This window comes from Mercenaria mercenaria, chromosome 1, assembly GCF_021730395.1.
Source record: "Mercenaria mercenaria strain notata chromosome 1, MADL_Memer_1, whole genome shotgun sequence".
In the NCBI taxonomy this organism is placed as follows: Eukaryota; Metazoa; Mollusca; class Bivalvia; order Venerida; family Veneridae; genus Mercenaria; species Mercenaria mercenaria.
In genome coordinates, this window is record NC_069361.1 from 58,055,229 (window position 1) to 58,078,123 (window position 22,895).

Here is a 22,895-nt window from a genome sequence, read left to right on the forward strand (position 1 = left end):
ACTCCTTTTTATGTTTTGAGATATATGTTATCGTTTAAAGAGCTATGTGCTCGTCCACGTGTTAATATATACAAATTAAAACTGGAATTATCGTTAACAAGAATATTACTTCATCACCTTTAGGCTGCTGACATTTTATACGGTAATAACCTACAAAATTTGGAACAAAACTCATCGTAATTTTCCCCATTCTATAGTTCTTTTGCACAGCCTGTGCAAATAAGCGCTCATTCAATTCCTTGATATAACTCGTGTTGCTTTAACTTTTGTACGGAAAAAATGTCGACATCCGACAGGTTCCGTGCGATTTAGCTTGAACATGTTATAGGTTTATGCATACTTCAGACTTTAGAACTGCCATCAGGATTTGGATTTTACTCTGACACATCTCCCCAAGGTCGCCAACTTTGGTATCATTTTTGTTGATTTGTCACCCTTAATTGGCAGATAGTTATGTGTATCAGACTAAACATACAGTCTTCTGAAAATAACTACTTTTTCTACGTCTTGTTACAGACCTATGTTTTTCGATGCTCAACTGCGGGAACGACAAAGGGAAACTTCCATCATTTATACTGATATTTCATGTTTAAGTTGTGTCAGGTATAAAATAAGAAGATGGATATATTGAAAAAATAGTCACATGTGACTTCTTTATTTAATCATGATATCGTGAAATACCAATAGTAATAATCATATAAACAGTAATAACAGTTTTATATACATCCTGGAACAATTTTTTCTATAAATATACATAATATATACAAAGGACATCACAGGCGAAAAAATGTAACATTACTAAGCTGTGTAAACTCAGTGTTGAAGAAGAAATGTCAAATGTGTGACCTTGCTATACTCCTAACAATAATAATGTGGAAAATATAATTTTCCTTTGTCAAATATAAGTATTTTTATACTTCACTTAAAATCTGTATTTTTCAACAGAGAACTAAACAAGAACAAAAAACATGCTTAAAGATTATAAATTGGTATAAATTCTGAAAAACCGAAAAGAAACTTTAACATTAAGTGCATTTTGACGGTTGTCGTTTTTTAAAACAAATGTAAAAGTGACTTTAACTAAGATCATTAACAATCAATTTAAGATAGAACAAATGTCTTCAACAGCTTAGTATAATGTGTTAACAATACAGCAAATGGCACGTTATTATGCATGATGAACGAAAGAAAATGAAACATGAATGCTCCAGATCTCAATTTAGAAATAATTTTTGAGAATGATAGACAAGATGAAGAAATGAGAAATGGTATATGAGAATGAGAAAATGAAGAACAGAAATGACTAATTTTGTGACAGAATTACAAAAATTGGCGACACAAGACGCATTATGGACGAAACTTTTAATGGGCTTTGCCCAATGAAAATGGAATGATGGGAGATCTGCCTGGTCACGTGGTGTCTTTTTGGTTTAATCACCTTTTTCTGAAATGTAATTTTAATTGTATAAACAATAACTCAATGGTCTGAATTTTCACTTTGGTATAAAGTCTGCAGTTAAGTTTGTCCAAAAAGGCTATGGAAAGATAAAGGTTCTAGGTCAAGACCGAAACAAATTTAGAATGCAGAAAAAAATAAATACAAAGGTGCTAAATATACAGAAAATAACCAAATGCAAAAAATGAAATGCATGTAATGGGGCACCAATTGTTGAGTAAAAAATTGCTGAAACAATATTGTCGCTAAATTCTAGTGCAGGAACATTAATTCAGTATATTAAACAACATGGAAGGGAGAAATTCATTTTTGATACGTTATTTATATGCCCTATATAATCATATGCGTTGATCATATATTTTCGTATATTGTCAGTGAGTTTGCTATCGTCAAATTGATATGTAAATCATAATGTTTTTGGTATTTTTAGAGATCTCATTCTTTACTATTAAATTCTATCACACATTCTTAATATCAAATTCTATCACATAAATATCCAAAATTTGTTGCAAAATAATTGTGATCATTTCTGCAGAAGTTTCATGACAATATGCAAATATATTTGATTCAACAAAATACTGAATAAGTATCATCAAGCAAATCAAGCACTTCCGGTTTACTTTAAGGTTATTGGATACCTTTCCTTCTTTATTTCAGGAAAATGTGGGAACGGTTTCTACTTTTTAAACAAAACACGTTTAGCAACGAAATTCTAAAATTAAGTAGTTGTATAATAAAGAATAGTATACCATCTGTTAAAATCTGATTTCTTAAGTACTGTTTTTGTCAAAAATACTTAAAATAAACAAACGCTAAAATTACAAAAAAAAATGCAAAAACAGTTAATCAAAATGACAAACTATACTGAAACCATTGTTTAACAAACTGTAAATATTCTATATAAAATAAGAAAATATTAAAGCATAACCTGTTTATAAACTACTATTGAAAATGTATCCCTCAACCTTAAAGTCAGCCGAAACAATTCTATATAAACATCATACAAAGTATACTGTACGACATCTAACATTACCTATGTATACTGTATGATGAATTGCACAGATTTTGTGCATAAAACTTTAGCCATGTTTGCAAACATATTTATTTTATGTACAAAATGTTTTAAAAGACCAGATTTCACACAACAATAGTTATAAAGCTATAAATTTTGTTAAGCAACAATACCTCAGTTCATAAAATGTCTAACTACAGTGGCAAAAATTGCACCCAAAAGCACTAGTTTGTTTTTCACATAAGACTGTTGCATTGAACAATCTTGAACTACTCCAGCAAGCCACATTATTACGTGACTCTAACAGTTCAATATGTCCTCAGCGCGGTCTGGGTCCCATCTTGAAAATTGAGCACTTGTGGATTTCTTAATGAATTATGACGTAGCAAGTGACCTAATGTTTGTTGGTGCACGATGATTGGTTGATTTCTTACTCCAGTCAGCAGAAGTTATATTTTCGGAATTAAGTGGTGCTATGCATATCGATTTTGCATAATGACATGGCAATTTTGTTTTGGTTTATATAATCTCCCATTCAATGGTATCAGTTCTATTTTTTGGTAACAACGCGATGATTGATGAATACAACAAATCATACAATGTAACTTCAAACCAAAATGCACAACAATCGCAAATGCTGCAGAAACACAAATGACTGAAAATGTAAAAAAAAGTTTTAATTTCTAACTGATAGCACTGAATACAAAATTATTTGGACGAATTTGGTAAGTTCTTGTCACTTGACACTCGCGTGTGTCAACGATGACGTCATTTGATGACGTAAGCACGAATACCGTGACGTGCTGATGTGATCTCCCAGAGACAGTGTGTTATCCACCCTTTAAAGGTAATGGTAGCATGAAGTTTGCCATTTAAATTCTTTGGAATTGTTCTCTTTCGAAAATGTCACACATACATGCAGTTCCGCACACAAAGGCACTTGCAGGCTCACAAAATGACTAAGTTATAATGAGCCGACAACCTCGGCCTGTAGATATGTAGCTCCACGGAAACAACGAGATCTGTTTCGCAATAAATACATTTTAAATACACTTGTTTTCAAATCTTTTAAATAATTTAAATATATTGCAATTCAAAGTCAGATTGTCTAACAAGAGTATGACGTCACTAGACTTCCGTTGCGAGGACGTCGTCACCATAGTAACTACTGTGACGATGTGGTTCTTGGTGAAGTTGTGGCTCAAGAATTAATAATGAATTCCTATTGATAGTGTCTCTGTTTATGTGCTTATCTATGTAGTGGATGTCATGTGAACCGCGGTAATCCCTGAAAATATAAAAAGAAATATATAACTACATGTGTACAACCTTATTATTTTTATTAATACATAAAAACGGATCAAATATTACTGTCAAAGCATAATAATTCTCAATAAACCAACTCTGTGTTGTAAATCAAGCATTCTTTTTTCTGCATTTACTTTGTTTCTTATGCAATTTTTCTTTGTTTCTTAAACAAAGGACTAGATAAACAAAAGCATGCCGCTCATTACAGTTATATAGCTCCGAAGTAGCGGATTTCATAGCATTAATATGTTCCATGTCACAGCATTTCCCAGAAGTGATATCAAATCTGTGAAGTGTGCCATCTGTATATCTCGTTAAGACGCGAGATATTACGAGATCTGCTCCAGATATGAGTTACAACAATACCTAAAATTATTTTTTCTGTCGAGTGCCAAAATATCGTTTTTGTACCTCAAGGTTTACCATAAAGACCAAAAACGCCAAATGAGAAGGTTTTTCTGCTTTTTGATGTAATTCTCACGTTGCTTTTATTGAAGATAGCTAAATATGTTACAAGCATGTTGAAAGTATAAATACGCGTTTTTGAAGAGCACACTTCGAAAATGTTCCTGCACCATTGACTTCTGGACTAGATTCTTTTATAAACCAATATCAAAACAAACAATGCATGCTGGAGAAGAAATTAGCTCTATAATGAAGAAAACCTGTGAAAAACCATAGCTATCCAGATGAAAAAGATGATAGACACTGTAATATGCTTTATTCCACATAAAATCTCAAGTCTCCCTATATACACTGCTCAGTGTTATTAATTATAAACCAGGAGATTGGAAAACGGTGTCAAGAATGAGTATGCCTTTTTCTGTGAACAGAACGGTTTTGACGTTAAGAGAAGAAATATACACATTCCGGTGTCAATTCCGTTTTGACTATGGAAACTTCTGATATATTACTTGCCAGTATATTAGAGCCACCTAAAGTCTGTTTCAGTACCCAAAGCAACTGCTTTATATTCACTAGAAAGACTCCCCACTCCGGAGCTACAGAGCGACAAGCTTTTGCTTTTAGATGATTTAGCTCAAAAATGTGGTGACATTTTCCATACATCTTTTATTATGCAGAAATACTGGAATTCAGCAAATTAACATAACGGAACAGTGCCATTTAATTAACTTGAAATTCGAATTTTGTATGGAATGACGCCGAATCGGTACTTCTTTCATTTTATAAATATACATCACATTCTTAACTTGATCTTACTTTGACTAATTGTTAATAGAGTGCAGATTACATGTGATGCTATGAATTGTTCAGTTAATTTTAAAATACATACATATATATATATATATATATATATATATATATATATATATATATGATCGCCTTACCTGACATCTAAATTTGATGGATCTATTGATACTTTCTCCTTTTCTAGAGACTTTGTAGTTTTATCATAGTCTCTATGTTTTGAATGCACCTGCAGATCCGGATTATAAAACAATTGTTTATTGTTTATAGGCTTATCGCCGATATAAATAGAATTAGGTCTACTGCTTCTGTATGATTTCAATGTATTAAAGTCTATGTCTTCATTTGATATTTTACTTGTTAAATTGGAAATGTTTGAACTACTCTGAGGGATTGTCGTAAATATTTTCGACTCTCTCAGTTTATTGTTTATGGAATTTTGCACATTTTCTTCTTCCTCTCTAGTCTTATGTGGCAACCGTCTCTTTCGGCACAATAAAATAGTCACTACAATGATTATTGATAACAGTGGAATTCCTACACCTAAACACACAATCAACAATAACTGTGTGGTCGTAAATTCTTCAGTATTTTCTTGTCCGTGTTGTTCAGTAACTGTAACGTTATGTTTGACATTTGAGTCCCCTTTCAACGTGGTTGTCTCGGTAACCGTGCTTCTGTCCGTGTTATCGGGTGTCGTTCCTTCCAGCTGTCCTGGTAAGTACTGACAATTCTTGCCTGTGTACCCAGGCAAACACGAACAGTGGTAGTTATCAACACTTTCTTTGCACGTGGCACCGTTTCTGCATGGGTTACTTCCGCATTCATCAATATCAATTTCACAAAATCTTCCAAAGAACCCCGGGCGGCAGGTGCATGTAAAATTGTTCACTAAATCCTTACAGGAACCGCCATTAGCACATGGTCTCATTTCACAATCGTCAACATTGGTTTGACAGAAATCTCCAACGAATCCAGGAACGCAACGGCATTCAAAATCATTGATTTTGTCTAAGCATACGCCATTATTTTTGCATGGGCTGTGCGTGCAATCGTCTACATTCGTTTCGCAGTACTTTCCACTGAATCCACTCTCACAGACGCATTTAAAGCCATTGACTTTATCGATACAGCGTCCATCTGAAAGTACAAGTTGAAAACATGTTCAAGTCTTACAGCAGGTTCGAGAGTTGACATATTATACTAATGGCAATGTCAGATTTGCAACAGTGAAATGTTACAAAAACACTAGTTCCCTACATTCTAGTTCTAATCCTTACGTTTCAACAACAAAAACAGAAAATGGCCCGTTGTTATGAGATAGCAATTGATATATCAGAATGGAACGATTCAAAATGAACAGGGAAAGTTAAAGGATCCCCCACGTTTATAGTACATGTCTAATCATGGTTTTATCATAGGTGTCGATTGGTAAAACCCGATTCACGTATATCAAAGAAGATTTCCAAGCCACATTCGTGATTCAGCTGTTACTTGGCTGTTCTGATGTATGAAGTGGGAAGTTCCTATTTACTTTCACTATTTTGATGTTTACGTGAGTACGAAATGTAAAAACGCCATTCATCAGCAGCGCCGTTTTGTCCTGTGTAATTGTGTATTTGAGTAACGTATTTTTAAGGATTCTAATGAATGGCATCAATCATAGGAACTATCTATTGACCAGAAAATATATCAGCAATAAACTGTAACATTAAAATAATGAAATTACGGTCAATCAATGACTTAACCGCAAAGCAATTGTCGGGTGCGGGAATGTCCATAGCAGGTGGCGCTTTAGAATTCACATGACTATCACATTAAGCATAACAACCCAGCTGAGTTTATTCAATATCAATAAACGCATATGAAGTTATTAAATGAACCTGTGGTTTCTAGTTAATCAATACAGCTTATAATGTTAAGTGTTTCACAATAATCAGTTTACCTTTTTTTGTAGCCGGCGGTCTAATATTTTGCGCATGCGCAGTGGAAAGTATATAAGTAATTTCGGACTACAAGTACTAAACTGCTGGTTTTCGATAAAAATCGCTTAAGTATGTAGTTTTGCAGTAATTTTCCTAAATATACTAGTGTCCTTCGGTTTTTATTGAACAGAGAAGCTTTTGGCGCCAGCTTGTGAGGGATTTACTACATTACCCGAGGCCTGCCACAATATGACAAAAATTAATTTACCATGCACAACAGCTATGAAAAATTGCTTTATGTAGTCTTTTCATTTAATCAACTGTTTCACATGGTGTTTTCTGTTTACTTTTCATATTATGTGGTTGCGAGATATACACATAGCATTTGCAATCGATCAGTTGAGTATTGCGAAAAGTTACACATTAATATGGAAAATGACGTGCGCTTATTGATGCGTACATTTTCCAGACAATTCAATGAATAAATAAAATATAGACGCGCGGTTGTATTTAAAATGTTTCAAGCTTAAAGGTCCATTACTAAGGGAAAGTGAGTTGGCAATTTTTTCATAGCCAGTGCATAGACTTCTGCAAGACACTAAATAATGAAGACTGGCAGGTCAAAATTTACAGAAGGTCTTTGGAACTCAAAGAAATGTATGTGTATTATGTTGAAATTTCAATGAATCGACAGAATGACCCCCCAGGTCTTTTTAACTTTCTTCATACTTCATAGAAAAATAATTGTACATATACTGCGATTTATTTCGAATTTCTACATACCAACTTTCATTTTCCAATAAAATGAAATAGTTTCTGTGCTTTTTAAAAGAAATTAAAATGTTCACTTTCCTTAGTAGTGGACCTTTAAATGTCTCAATTATCTGTATTATAATAAAATGTACAAGCGTAATATATCTAAGATGTACTTGATATTCCCAGGGGCGTAGGTAACTCTGTGTTGTGGCTGCATTTTAAAAATATCTTTTTTATCCCTTATAAATAATGCATGGCAAATTTCATGCTATCTGTACTAGATAAGTACTGACATGCCAGGTTTACGCAAAATTACGTCTGTTTATTTTAAGCTCGAAACGTTTACTACCATAGGAGTCACTGCGTCCATGTATAAGGCTTTTCCCATTTAAATTTTTCTTTTTATTTCTTTCAAAACATTATCAGAAATATTTAATTTAACATGTCTGTATACAACTTTAGCTAATTATATCTTGATAATTAAAATACTGATTGTAATAAAAATGTAATTGTATTAAAACTGGGGAAATAGGGTGGATTAATATTTGTGTAAATGTCAGCTATTCAATCAAAATTAGCCACTTCATTAGGATTAGATCGGGGGATTAACTGTTGATTTTCAGGATATGCCCAACTTATGGTTACATGTGCCAAAATCAATAGATTTCTTTGAGAAGTTCAATTAATCTATGGTCGCCCATTCACATATAATTGTTATATTGATTTAGGAGGTTTTCAAAATTTTGTAAAGAGTAAATCGAATCTTGTTATGGTAAATAAGGATCATGTTTTCTACAATTTGTAATTTTGCAGATCAAATGGAATCTATTGATAACGAAAGTACGCCATTGTGTGAATACCAAGGCTGATGCTAATAAATTGTTATTCCGTGTAATAACTGCTCTAGAAAACATCGCTACATCACTGTTACAGAATAATGACAGAAAATTCCAATTATCACTTGTTTTTCACTGGCAAGTTGCTATTTCTGAGTTTCATGCCATCATTATATGAGGGGCTAACTAATGATTGGCGTATGTTCGTAACGTCTTCCACCAGTAACGCCATCAAATAGTGGCATAAATATCTCAGCAAGATTAAAATTGAAATGAATGACGGACCAAGAAATGGCTTATTAGCTGAAGTATTAGCACAACTACTTTGAAAGTAGACTAAATTATACAAGAACTATCTATTACTGAAGTATCATGTATTATCATTATCGAGTTCTTTGAGATAAAAAGACAGTGTATGAATTAGTTAAAGTACTAAAGAGAATTTTTTTATGGAACTCTTTTTATTTTATGTAGTTCACAAGGCTATTGTACGCCAAGCGTCTACTTCACATATGTTTTGTATGAGCAAGGTATTATGGCATTAGTACATTATATTTCTGACTTCATGATTATAAAACAAAACCATGACATTCCTTTAATCTGTGTTCATCCCTTAGCCCCGGAATCTAATTTTAACAGATAAGTTTAGGAGAAGGTTTAAGAAGATCGTCGTCACCCGGTATCTTTCCACTTAAATAAGTGTTAAAAGACGCTGGTATTGACCTGGCTAAACTATAATGCACTTACTGTTTTGGCAAGGGTTTGGATCACATTCGTAGATCTCCTGGTCACAGTTCCGGCCTGTGAACCCAGTTTTGCACTGACATACATAGGACCCTTGACCTTCGATGCATGTGGCGCCATTTTTGCATGGGTTTTTCTCGCAACTCTCTGCAGCTAAGTCACAACGTTTGCCCGTGAAGCCAATCTTACACCTGCAAGAATATCCGGTACCAATATCCTCGCAAAATCCTCCGTTCAGACATGGCTGGTTGAGGCAGTCGTCGATTTCCCGCTCGCAATTTGTACCAGAGTATCCTTCCGGACACAAGCATGTGTAACTTCCGCTTCCTGTATTCTGACACACGCCGCCATGTTGACATGGTGTATGATGTGTACAGTAGTTCAAGTCTGTAAAAAAAATATTTATATATTTAGAAATGGCTGGATATATCATTATGGAGATTTTGGACATAATTATTATACCAGGACGCAAATACCAAGGCAAACAGCAGGGGCACAAGGCGCACGTGACAAACTGGTCACAGATTGAAATCAATATATTGAGAAGAAACCAAATTTTGATCATGTACCAGACATTTGTTACATCCATTCATCGAATGCAGTCATGAATATTCTAATTTTAGATGCAGACGCACGAAATACAATTGTAGAATTAATTGAAATGTAAGATTGTTTTAATTGGCTTGTTCATAAGTATACTGCACCTATAGATTTCACAAATTACTTCTTGACAAAACGAGCAAAAAAACACGACAAAAAACATTCCTATGGTCACATGTGCTATGCGAATTCATTATTTCTATGAACTGTAATGAAAGTAAGTTCGTGTTAAAGCTAGAAAAAAACGGAGCATGCTGTTTAGAGCATTGTTGCGGATTTTGCGCAGTTACAGTTGCTATAGGGTCTGTATAGTGTTTGATTCGAAGAATATTATGACTTTGAACTCATAATTAAAACCTTAAAATAGAGAGTAGAAAAACGCAGGGTTTTTTGGCATAAAACTATCAGGTAAAACAAATCTTCGAATAAAATATCGTAAAACTTCTGCAGCAATGTTTCTTCATTAATAACTAATGTGAATGCGCCTCTTTACTTTTGGAGCATGTTATGAACTTATGATCGTATATTCGCAATGCAATGATTAAACAGAGTGGGATGAGTTGTTACAAGCATAGGGTAAAGTCCGTGAAGATAGAATGCTAAGATATTGATTTTCTCCCCACTGACTCCGCTACCCGGATAGAACATTAAGCACGCGTTTTATGATTTCACCGTCGACTGGGGACACGAATAAATGTTCAATTCTGCTTAAATATTCATTGCTAATATAGAAACTGACGTTTTATGACTTCCAAATCCTTTGAGGTTTTATAAAGGCATTTCACTTGTTCAAAAACAAATGTCAGTGAATCTTTGAAACAGGGGTACCGTATATCGCAAAGTAAGTGTGGACAAAAACATGGTGGCCCAATGCCTGCACGGACGTTGGCTAGAATCATTTGGTGGTATTATTCGAAGATAATCACCTAGTGTACAGAACAGACCTCCCCAGCCTTCAAAACAGTTGCACTCCCATGGTTTGGAGCAATTTCCATTACTACATCCGGGATACGTAATACACTTGGTGCACAATGGACCCTCCCAGCCACTCCGGCATCTGAAACACAGACACACACACATGTACAAGTTAAATACAATACTTTATGAATAGCAATGTTAAATAAAAGTGGGTACCTTTTCTAACAAACTTCATTTGTAACGTAGACTAAATACTATAAAGTATTTGTGCTATGCCTTTTTCATATTCAATTAATCATCAAACTATTTTCTTCAGATTATTATTCGTAAATGTTTTGCAATGCTACACCCTGGTCTTTGTTCGTAGATTTAAAGGAGTAAAATTTAATAGCAGTAGGGCGCGAATAGTGGAATCTGAATCTCAAACAAAAGCAATTACGGCAGTTTACACGATTACTGCCTCTAATGTGCCACGTCTTGTTCGAAATTAGAGAACTTATTATGTTTTGTGTATTGCTTTTCGTAACAAAGGGAGTCTTGGTCTTACTTTGTCAAAATTAGTCCAGCCGCATCGCGATGGTGTTTCCCATTGTCGGGGCAAAAACTGTTGATTTTTATACAAGTTTCAGCTGAACAGCTGTTAAATAAGATCAAAATGTTAAACTCTTTGTGCCCAGATTTCAAGAAATTCGATTCTTTGGATAAAAGATTAGTGCGGTTTAAAGGCAAATTTCTTTTTTGTAAATCGCGCTTTATTCGCGTGCCGCATAAGCAAACAGTTTGGTAGCGGAGGTTTAAAATCATCTTAAACAGTAAACAGATAAGATTTAAGTATCACTTTATTAGGTTTGTCTTCATCACCTCGTTCAGTCTATAAAGTACTGAGGGCATATTGTTATGAATAAGATTTTATCAAATTAGATCATGATAGCCGCGATAAAGCTGTGCTTAAGGGACTGTGAAAGTTTGTGTACTTTGAAATCTTCTTTGTATTTACAAAGCCATCAAAATGTAAATAAAAACAGCCAAAAGAAAATATCTCAAACTAATTTATATCATTTATCCTTCTACCCATACCTTGAATCGGAACTTTCAACATTTATCCTTCTACCCATACCTTGAATCGAAACTTTCAACATTTATCCTTCTACCCATACCTTGAATCGAAACTTTCAACAAATTCATACTTTCCGCAAAAAATATTGCAAGCAATTCGAGGTCAAGTATTTCTGAAAACGAGATACGTCCCATTAGAATAAAAGAACCAAGGTTTTATACATATATATTAAGAAATGTATTTGACTTTAAAGAATTTTAGTAACCACTTGTGGTATTATACGTACTTGCATTCGTATGGCTTGTCGCAGAAACCGTGTTGCTCCTCGCAACCATCCAAACAAATTGCTGCAAACATAAAATACGGAAATTAGGCATTAGTGGTTAGGAAATAGACGGCAATTTCGATGAGATGAGCAGACGCATTGTTGGTGAAATGGACAGCCATATAACTGAAATCGCCCGATAAAATAGTGAAATCTCAAGTCATAAACACATTTATTAAATAACACAATTTATTACATTGAAATGTTACAAACTTTCCTGAATCACTCGTCAAATACTTGTATTCATTTACTCTAACTCAATTTCCAATTGATTGTTAGAAATATTCCAAACAATCCCTTTACAACAGACCAGAAAGAAACATTAAGGTCAATATTTGTTCACCAATGGTCAAATATTTAGTCAGCCAAAGCATTCGGCTTCGATCAAACGTCCGAGCCAATTTCTAGAATGACCAACAGACCTTTTTACCGACCAATGTTCGACCTGTTACCAATTCCTTTTAAATTTTGTAACATATTTGAAATATTTGAACTGCTTAAGGCGTTTAGTTTATATATTTGTTTAACATGACGTTTTATTTAGTATCTCCTACACTTTTCCTGTACTAATGATCCTCAATTACTATTATTGCCCCAAAGTCAAATAAACCGAAGGACTGGAAATCAACAAAAAGTTACCAGCTACCCTTAATGATAACAATCACCAATACAAAAAAAATCAATATGTACATCAATATCTCAGGGCTAAGCAATAACTCATTGATACAAAGGTTGTTGAATCTTTTGTTAACTTGTCAATTATGTCATTTAAATGTGCAGGAATTTCACCACCATCTGCCTCAGCTAACACAAGGGGCGATACGTCAACCTGTACAGAGCCTGTCTCAATGAAATAACCTTGAATGGCTGCACCAGCTTTAACCAAATATAGCAAAAAAACGTGAGCGACAAAATCTACTGGTGTTTTTTCCTCCATAATTTATGCGCATCTGATAAATACATTTAAAAATGGTATTTCATTTCAGCAGATTAAATCATGTACGAAGTATGGAAAAAAAGGTTTTTCACATCGAATTTCAGGCCCTTATGTTTATTTCTTGTCAATGTTTTTCTTCTTGTCATTTTACGCTGTACTTTTTCTCTTTTATCTCTTTCACTCAAAGGTAGCGCATGTTACGCATGTTACCGCATTTTATGCGCGTACGCGTGACAGGTGAGAATCTACTTACTAGCAAAAAAATACAAATTGCTGGTTCGTTTCCATGGAATCGTAATCGCCGATATAAAGAACTGCTAGGTTGTTTACTAATCTTTCTTCACACCGAATAACAACAGCCATTTCATTTGAATAGAAAACAGTCTTGTTTTTATTTTCTGAACAAGTTTAAATGGAACCGAAACCAAGAACCTTGACGGTACGCTCTCTGAACTTCGGTGTTTACTTTCTAGTTCGACATGCTCTTCCATTTTGAACCTTTAGTGAGGTTTTATTTTATACTGTATAGGTAAAACCCAGGCCTTACTGCTCGCGTACAATGTATTGATGGACTTGAAGGCAACATCTGTCGCTGATTTTCTATAGCCTTTGGGACTAGCTTATGTTTTGCGCGAATGTAAAATATTTGTTCCCGGTCTCGTGTCCGACATTTCAATTTTTCACATTATACAGGGAAATTGACTAATTTAAATTTAACTGCAGACGAGAATGTAACCGAAAAACACCTGACTTTACCCGCCAAAAATTAATGTAGTTTATAAAGTTACGGAAGTATTTCACGTAATAGTAAGCTGCGATTTACGCTAGAGTAAATATTGTCATCAGATATAAATCAACAACACGATTTTCTTGCACTATTAACATATCTCAAAATATATTTACACGAAAAAACGCGGTACATATTAAGTAACTGATAATACATTCTGAATGTTCTATGCTGATCTCGTTTTATCTATGAGAGATCAAGTCATCATTAATACTAAAGCAAACAAATTAAAAATTAACTTCAGGCACATACAATGAAACAGACCTAAATCGACCCGAGTTGAGAGCAAACAGGTAAAAGTATGTCACTGGAAACAGCTGGCACTGCCTCACCAGTGAATTGAAAGCGTTTCAATATTTCAGAGCTTTAGAATAACACCACAATAAAGTGCCCTCTTTCATTGTCACAGTATACTGATGACTCGTCAAAATTTGGTCCAGAATTTCAAATTACTGGTAAAGAATGAAGTGCTGCGAGCTTATAAAAATCGACGAAATTGTTTATTATACGAACGATTGTGAGCATGTTTCTCCTTGAGAAATATATACCGCTGATTTGTCTATAATAATGTTTGAAAATTCGTCGATGATACACAGATCGAAAGAGTCTGTACTGTCGTCTGCAACATCACTGGGTGGAGTTCAATGTGGAGACGTTATCTTTTAGACAACAGATGTTTTGTTTGGAGGGCAAAATACCTTGGTTACCAAAGAATAAGTTCCCGTCCATACAAGAAATTTAATTATCGCCTGCTACAATGATGAAGAGTATTGTGTGTTCGCCAGGTTCTTTAATATCTCAGAAATGATTAACAGATCAGTGAGGGCTAATCGCGAGATATGACAGCGTTTCAGGCAAAATTCTTCGTGTAATGTTCCCGTACAACGACTGTGGCGCCAAGATACTACAGTTTAAGGGCGGTTTATAAGAAATAATTATTATTCAATTATAGTCCAATCATTGCATGCAAAATGCAACATTGTTCTTAACAGACACCTCTCCCAGACATTGTGAAGAAAACTACTGAGGATTAAACTTTACCAAGAATTTCGGGCAACAAAACTGTGAAAGATAATATCATATCCGCATTAATCTTCTTAGATCGAAATAGGATTGAACAAAACTGTTTATAACTGTAGAACATACAATAAAAAAACTGTTACTTTAACTTATGCCGTGTTCACACTAGCAGAACGGTTTTATTTTTATTAGGCACTAATTGGCTATAATTGGTATTTGACATTCAAAACCCATCAAAATATAATCTAGTTTGCTCCACACTAGGCAAAGAAATGTGGTTTAAATATATACATGCAATGTTGGAAGTTAACAAATATCTTGCAATAAGCAAAAAAGGTTACAAAGAATTGAGGCTAACAGAAACAAAAAGGGGTCATCAATATTTAAACTTCTGTGTTCATCTAAGGATTTCTGTTCATTCCATCTATTGTCCATTTTGAGTGTCAGCATGACTCATTGACTCCTTATTGCAATTTAATGTTTTTGTTTCAACAACAGTCCAATTACTTTTGCCAGCCACAGCATCAATTGTTTGATACAAAAGAGAAACACATGGCATTCTTTCTCCAAAAGGTAAGATCTGTAGATTTGGGATTGTAAAACCAGTTATAACCCACATTTGCGTTCACATTTGTAAAATAATGTAGCATTACTTTTTAATGTAGTATTAAAACCACTTCCCGAGGTAGTTTTAATGCTACATTACAGAAACCACTTGACCTTTACAAAATTCACGTTTAACACCACATATAGTGTGGACGCAAACGAGTTTAAAAAATAAACCCAAGTTAATGTAGGATTAAAAACGTAGTCTGAACACGGTATAAGTGTCTGTATTTCAATAGATTATTACGCTGTCTAGTATGAAGCATTTGTGTACCATTTCTCTTAACAAGTTGATCATTCTTAAACCAGGAACTAGTTCTTTTTAATTGATATAAAACATAGAATTATGATACTGGTTTATAGCCCCTGTCCCTTTCCACTTTTCAAACCGAGACTCACCTTGATCGCAATACGCTCCCTTCCAGCCAGGCATGCAGACCTTCGAACCGTCTTCAGCGCACGTATAATGACCAAAATGGTCATTCCGCGGTCTACAGAGGGTCGAACAGCCGGCGTCATAGTAATCGCTACTACACTGAACCCGGTATTTGTATTCGAGCTCTGTCCAGTTGGCTTTATTAATGAAGTTGCTCCATTCTGGTCCCACCTGCAGCTGCCGCTGTGCAGCTAGCCTGTGTATCTGCAGTCTAGGGCTGCCTGAAATTGAAAACGATAACTCAAAAATAGAAAACTAAACAGGATATGCAGCAGACGACCGCCATTCGTCTGCTGCTGTCAACTTACAGTACATTAACTCTGTACGAAACTGGTGAAAAGAACTTTTCAGTCATCAACTAATTTGTCGTTTGGTCAGACAATTTGTCCGTTGACTGAAGCGTGCGTCATTTTTATCTTTCTTTTTTGGTTAGTGTCAAAGTCAACTAATTTGTTTCACCAGACACTGACTCAACAAAATGACCATTCACTAATAGTGTAAGTCAGACATAAAACTATTTCAGTTCATTTTGAACAAAATTGTTGGCCTTGGAAATACCTATGAAGCAGAAGATTAATAGCAATAAATTAACTTAACAGGTTCATCATAAACAACAATAATGTCAAAGTAGTTCATTTTCACTTCACGTGATGGTCAATTAAAAGTAAACATAAATAATAAAGAAAATCATTTTAAGCGTGAGAAAAAGCTCTTGACACGGAGAAGAATGAATTTCGATAGAGAATGTGGGATGGATGCGCGGGCTGGATATAAAGTACGGGTAACTGAAGGTCGCGAGAGCAATTTCACATTGTCTTGTTTAGCGACTCTGCTTTACACTCAAAGTGTTGCAGTGCCCTTGTGGCGGAGCTTGAATTACACCCCATCATTGAGAGGAACAGGTGACGATCAAACTAAAGAACAGCTTTCAATATTCACAATGGAAAGCGGTAATTAATGTGATACCACAAAATTGATCCATTTAACAGAATCATAAGGCGAGTCGGCTGAATAAAATGAATCAAAACTACACAAATTCAAATTGAAGTTTTCCTTCATTATACTTGCTAGCTTACAGCATGGGAAAATTACGATGTGAAAATCTATCTTGTCAGATATGCTTGTTAAGATGGAGCGATGCCAGTCTGGGAATAATGTTCCGGGGAGTTTGACCTGGATCAAAGAGGCGAATGGCCGCTTCAAAGGGTTGTTCTAACCATAGTCTACATGAACCTGACATGTTCTTTCTCGGTACAGCATGTCAAGAAAAACAGGTTCTAGAGCACAAAGAAACCTAGTAGTAAATTAAACAGTTGACCTCTTTATCCCTGCTGAGTGTACATTAAAGGAGACGCAACAAGTTGTGTCCAGAAGGAAAAAAAATAACTTTGGGGTAAAATTAAACAAAAAAGGTCACCTAAACAAACAGGTAATATCATGGATAATTTCGATCATAAATCGGACAGCACAGTTCCGTATTTTATTTGACTTAAGAGCCTTCACTCCACTGACGACACCAGCCTCTTTTGTGACAACAGTTACAAACTGCGGTGTGAAAAACACGACATGTATACGGTATATAGCTGCTTTTATTACCCAGTAAATGATGGACTCGGTCTCAAACAATCACTGGCAATGATTGCCACGTTTATTAAGATGTAACAGGTAATAGTCTTGTCCAATTATGCACTGCTTAACCTTAGACTCGTGGTTAGTCATGCAGCGGTCATTACTGTAAAGAAAAGGGCCAATTTAAATCTCATGAAGTCCACTACTAAAGCCAGTTGTCATTCTATACATCTGTTTATTTTGGAGAATTAATTCTCTCCATTAGCCAGTTTTTGAATTTTAGACCAATCTTCACTGATTTGTAGATAAGATGTTGGAGCACAGTCCTAGCCAATTTACGAACAATTAGTGTTCTGCGAGTAAAATTTGCTGGTACGTAAATTCCTAAAATTCTTAAACGTTATATAAATTACCGATAAAAGCTAGTGCTATTATAGACAAGGTTTAGATAACGCTGAACTTGAAAATTTTCCCTGACCAAAACATTGAGTTATCCCCATAAAACTTGGTCGCTGTCTTAGTACAGTTAGCAGAAATTCATTCGTTTCAACTAGATATAAATGTTTGATAAACTGAAATACTATTTTGTTCGATTCCTACAGCAACAAACAGATACATGCATAAAACAAGTACTTGAAAAGTTTTCCATGAACTTGGTATATATATTAAAGAAGTGTGTCTTCCATACATGTAACGGCAAAACGGACTTTCCCTGGAAGGTGTAAACGATCCATTTTATTGCAATCTGCTGCATATCGACAAAAAGTGAAAAATGGCGATGGATTCAGTATGTCGACCGTTTAATGGTGCACCACTGCACATAGCAAATATGTTTAGTTGGATGCAGACGTAAAATGTCAACTTCAATATTGAGCAGTTACGTTACAATGTGTCACGGCGATTATTTGGGGTGTCATAAGGGTGTCCGGGACAAGTGATTTATGGACCTTATTGACACTGTCATCTTTAATTTCTCTATTAACGTCTGATTCACCGGACTAAACATTAATTCCTTTGTTTAAATTGAGATGTTTGATTGCTTCCATAGCAGTCTTTAAAGTAACAGCTTAAGGATGACACTTGGATGAAGTCTTCTGCTTGTTTATCAAAATGAAAAAGGTATGGAGATGTGACTAAATCGCTCTGCAGTCATAAAATATCATAGAAGAAATAGCAAGACTGTGCACGTATGCGATGGAATAAAGATCTCTCTTATTCCTTCTCAAGTGTCCATTTCAAAATGAACGATATCAAATATAATACCATAGAAACCACCAGCCATGATAAAACGATTTCTGCAATTTGAAATTGTTGAAAATGTATTGAATTGCTCGCTAACATGCTCCGACTGAAAACATTATCGTACAAATCATGTATCAAACATGTACATCAGCTTGGATTGTTATCATGATATACAAGGTGCAGGAACGACTGAAACTTTGACCGTTGTCGAGCTGTTCAGGTTATTCATTAATGAAAAGAAATAACAATGAGTTTGCTTCTTTCCTTTATGAATTAGCTAATGACTTGTTGAATCAAAGATGAAATTAGAAACTTCACTTGGAAATTTAGTACTCTGATTAGAAATGTCAACGGATCTATTTTCAAAACAGTCATGTTGCTATAGAAATTAACGATCTACAAGTTAGAACTGGATTTTCTATGTGTACCTTTCGTAGAATTGCAGAAACGAGAAAAATGTGATTTAGTCAAGCTGTAGAAACAATTAAACAATTTATAAATGAGGGTTCAATCATTGGCATGTGAGTGTTTACATAAATTATATGAACAAGAAAGGTTCAAGAGCAAACTTGGCAGCAAGTATTCGGAAATGACCTGATTCTCGGTAAACCTGTCCAAATTGTTTATGATTATTGTTTAACAGGTTTACCTGGTGAGAAAACAATTTGCATGCAACATTTCCCAAGTAAATCTAAAAGCATATTTAATCAAAGACATAATATTGATTTACGATTAATCGACGCCTCAATCAATAGGGTCCTCTTTCATTCTCAGCAACCAAATCGGCAGGCTAGAACTCGTGACCTAGTTCTTAACTGTCGTCTGCTTACTACCTGATAAAATTTTTCATCTGTTTTTTCTCACGGTCCTTACACTTTAAGAGGACAAATTTAAAATCTAATATTTCACTGTTTTTAATCTATACAAAGCGTTGACGAGCGGTCTCTTCAGGGGTCTCGACTTTATGATATATACCTTATTATGTCGTAATGATAGTCAATCGGCCTCAAAGGGGGTCGTGCATATTTTTTAAAACGTTGCCTTTTAACTTAGTATTTTTGTTATTATTATTTACACAATCTGTTAGTCCACGTGACCTTGTTAAGGGGACCATTGCATCTGTCAGAAAGTTTTCGACCACAGAAATGCTTTATAAGATAAGAGATAGCTGGTATCATTTATACACATTTATACTTGAGGACATTAGCCTAACACCAATTTACAGTCTTAATTATGATAAGACTGAAGAGTTCCTTGAACACAAATTTTCACGACACACAAAATTTAAACATTTCATCATTATTTCTGACGTTCTACATGCCAAAAAATGACCACGACCTTGCTTAGCTTTATCGCGAACATCGTGATATCAGACTGTCAATATGGTATGTTAGTTGTATATTGCTGTTAATAAGAGCAGAGGTGGAAAGAGGTTCAACTTCCTTAACAAATTGTTTTGAACGATTATCTACATCAAAAGCAGTAAAAAATAAAGGGTCAAATTTCGACATAAAAATATAAAATCTTTCATGGCCTTATCACCCGTTGCCAATAGAGATTAAAAACTTCAAATTTGAAAGCAGTCAACTTTACAAAGAGAGGGTAGTCTGAAGAGCGCAGACGATACGACAAAGAAGTAGCTATATTAAGTGTAAAACTGAACACATAAAGTGTCGATAAAAAATACCAGTCAGTTTGAAATTCCACAAAAACTTGTGTGGTTTTCATCGCTTAATTGAACCTTCCGGTACGTAGTGCATATGGCGTTTTCCACGTTCATAAACTCTAGCTAGTAAAATATTAAAATATAAAATCTGTTTAACGCATGAGATCTCTCACCACTGGCGCACTTCTCGTCTCGAGACTGGCAGATGGTTTGGGGGTTTTAACTACTGGTAATATAATTACACAGAAAACTGCTTCACGACCCTAAAATCTCCCCTTTGTAGTATTCATGTGTATCGGATACCCGTATGCACAAAGGAGCTTGAAATATTACTATTTAAACCATCAAGACACACTCTGTTGTGATGAAATGTGTTTGAAATCTGTTGCACATTATTGAGTATAAGAATGTTATTTTTCTCCAGGTTTAATCCAGTAATATTTTTTAAAGAATATCATGATATTTTCGTTTGACTCCATTCGAAGGTTAAATCCCTCCATTCATAAGGTCCTATTCGTTTTGAAAGCCAGTACAAGGCTACTTTGATAAAAATATGCTTTAAAAGTATTACGACCACTTTGTCTCCGTATTCACCGATCAGTCGTATTTCTGCTCTTAAAGTGCATTATAATGCACCACAAAACTGTTTTTCACAAAATTTTTCATTGATATTGTGATTAAAACATACAAGCCATTTTGTTTCAAAACGTCATGAACATTTTAAATACTCAATGTTTCTCAGAGTGCTAGTATTAGCAATGACTTCACAGATATTTATCTAAAGAGAAATATTCATAAAAATCCACACAGAGAAGTTTTCAGCTAATTCACTTTGACATCCATTTACTTTATGTTGGCCTTCTGTTTATACTAGGGGGCTACTTTTCATAGTAACCACGTTTTCGAATTCTTAACATGCGCTTGTGCGCTACTCAAAGCTTTAAAAGCATGATAGCTATTCCAGAATGCCAACATTTGACCAACATGGGGCCCCTCATTTAGAATCCTGTTTGTACATACATCGCAATAAATCCGAACTCTGGTATCTTTTAAACAAAACCTTGTGTTCACTTTTTGCACAAACAACCAATTTACCATCCACTTGTAATCCAGAAATTTGTAAATCCATATGAATCACAATCTACTTTCCACATTCTCATAAACATTCACGAATTAAATAACATTTTTGCAACTTTATAACTGCCAGATTAAACCCCTTCTCCTTTGTGCATACTATACATCTTGCATATCCCCAACCATTCAACCCCGTCATTGACTTGTATTGTGAAAACTTTGCCACAAGTGACATGGTCTTACTTACCAGTATCTGAATTTGTTAAGGTTACATCGTGCCAAGCCTGAATAATGATAGAAAATGTTCCCTGAAAAAATGAAAAGGTATATGATTATACACTGATGCAGATAAAACGGTCGAATCAATATGACAGGGATTGTGTGCTTTCTTTGAACTTTGGTAGATAAATCATTTAACGCAGATAAATAAATCATTTTACGTTCTGCAATCCTTTTACCAGTTGGTAATCTAATTAATGCATGTTGAAATGATAAAACTGATGCATATTTCAATAGAAGTAAAACCTGTTTGTTTTATTGAAAAAGCTAAAAGGCTTCACTAATGTTCTCGTTTTTTGCGCAAGCTGTTTCAAGACTTATGGTGTTTCTTAGTTCAGATCAATACAGTTTTAAATACAATACAAAATGTGACTAACTCATCGCATTTGATCTGATAACAAAACAACAACAATTAAATAATGTTCACATAAACATAAGAATATTCTGTGAAATGCTTAGTACTTACCGGCCAAGAGATATTGAAATGGAACATAAATACGTTGTTAAATCCTTCAAGGGTTTCAAAATTCACATTATTTCCTCCAAGAACATTAGTCATCACATATCCAATAAGACACTTTTCTTTATTTAAATCCTCTGGAATGTCAGCCATATAATTAGTTAAACATATAGTAAAGAAAGTATGACAAGGTTCCGTACACACAGATCCTGAGTGACCTCTGTTCGAGTTTCCATATACTCCATTACAACAGTTTCCATCATAATCCAAACCTCGCACATTTGTAAAAGATGTTAGCCGTAATTCAAATACACCTGAGCAGAGTACCTGTAAAATAATAGAAGTGAACAATAATCAGGAACTGTTACGATTCAAAGTATAGTGCCACCACATTCTGACATTTCAGTTTTATATAAAGCTAATACGACAAAACGAAAAAATGTCACGAACAATTTGATGTTTGTGAAAAGTCATTCTTACCTTTGGTAACAAAATTAGAATGTGTAAAATCCCAAGAATAATTAGTGTAGCTGCTTTTCGTAACTTCATTTTGTCTGTTTACCGTACACTTGGCACCGGTACAGTATTCTGATATTGGCTTTAATACTCAGCCTCGTTCCCGTGTCTAGCTCCGCCTACCACATTGATTGGCACGCTGTAATGGAGAAACACT

At 34.7% G+C, this 22,895-nt stretch overlaps 1 protein-coding gene across 8 annotated transcripts in view; it reads right to left on the reverse strand.

Annotated features, from left to right (window-relative positions):
• Positions 1-625: 625 nt before the first annotated feature.
• The window catches only part of LOC123536450 (delta-like protein 1), a 228,983-nt gene continuing 206,713 nt past the window's right edge, over positions 626-22,895 (reverse strand). For all 8 annotated transcript variants that reach the window (XM_053548896.1, XM_053548869.1, XM_053548870.1 and 5 more), the window contains 9 exons: positions 22,703-22,877; positions 22,229-22,549; positions 21,731-21,791; positions 15,896-16,153; positions 12,108-12,168; positions 10,773-10,903; positions 9,250-9,633; positions 5,126-6,125; positions 626-3,756 (listed from right to left, as the gene is read on the reverse strand). In XM_053548896.1, the coding sequence (XP_053404871.1) occupies positions 3,597-3,756; positions 5,126-6,125; positions 9,250-9,633; positions 10,773-10,903; positions 12,108-12,168; positions 15,896-16,153; positions 21,731-21,791; positions 22,229-22,549; positions 22,703-22,771 (2,445 nt within the window). In that variant the 5' untranslated portion in view covers positions 22,772-22,877 and the 3' untranslated portion in view covers positions 626-3,596. The remainder of the gene's footprint in view (positions 3,757-5,125; positions 6,126-9,249; positions 9,634-10,772; positions 10,904-12,107; positions 12,169-15,895; positions 16,154-21,730; positions 21,792-22,228; positions 22,550-22,702; positions 22,878-22,895) is intronic.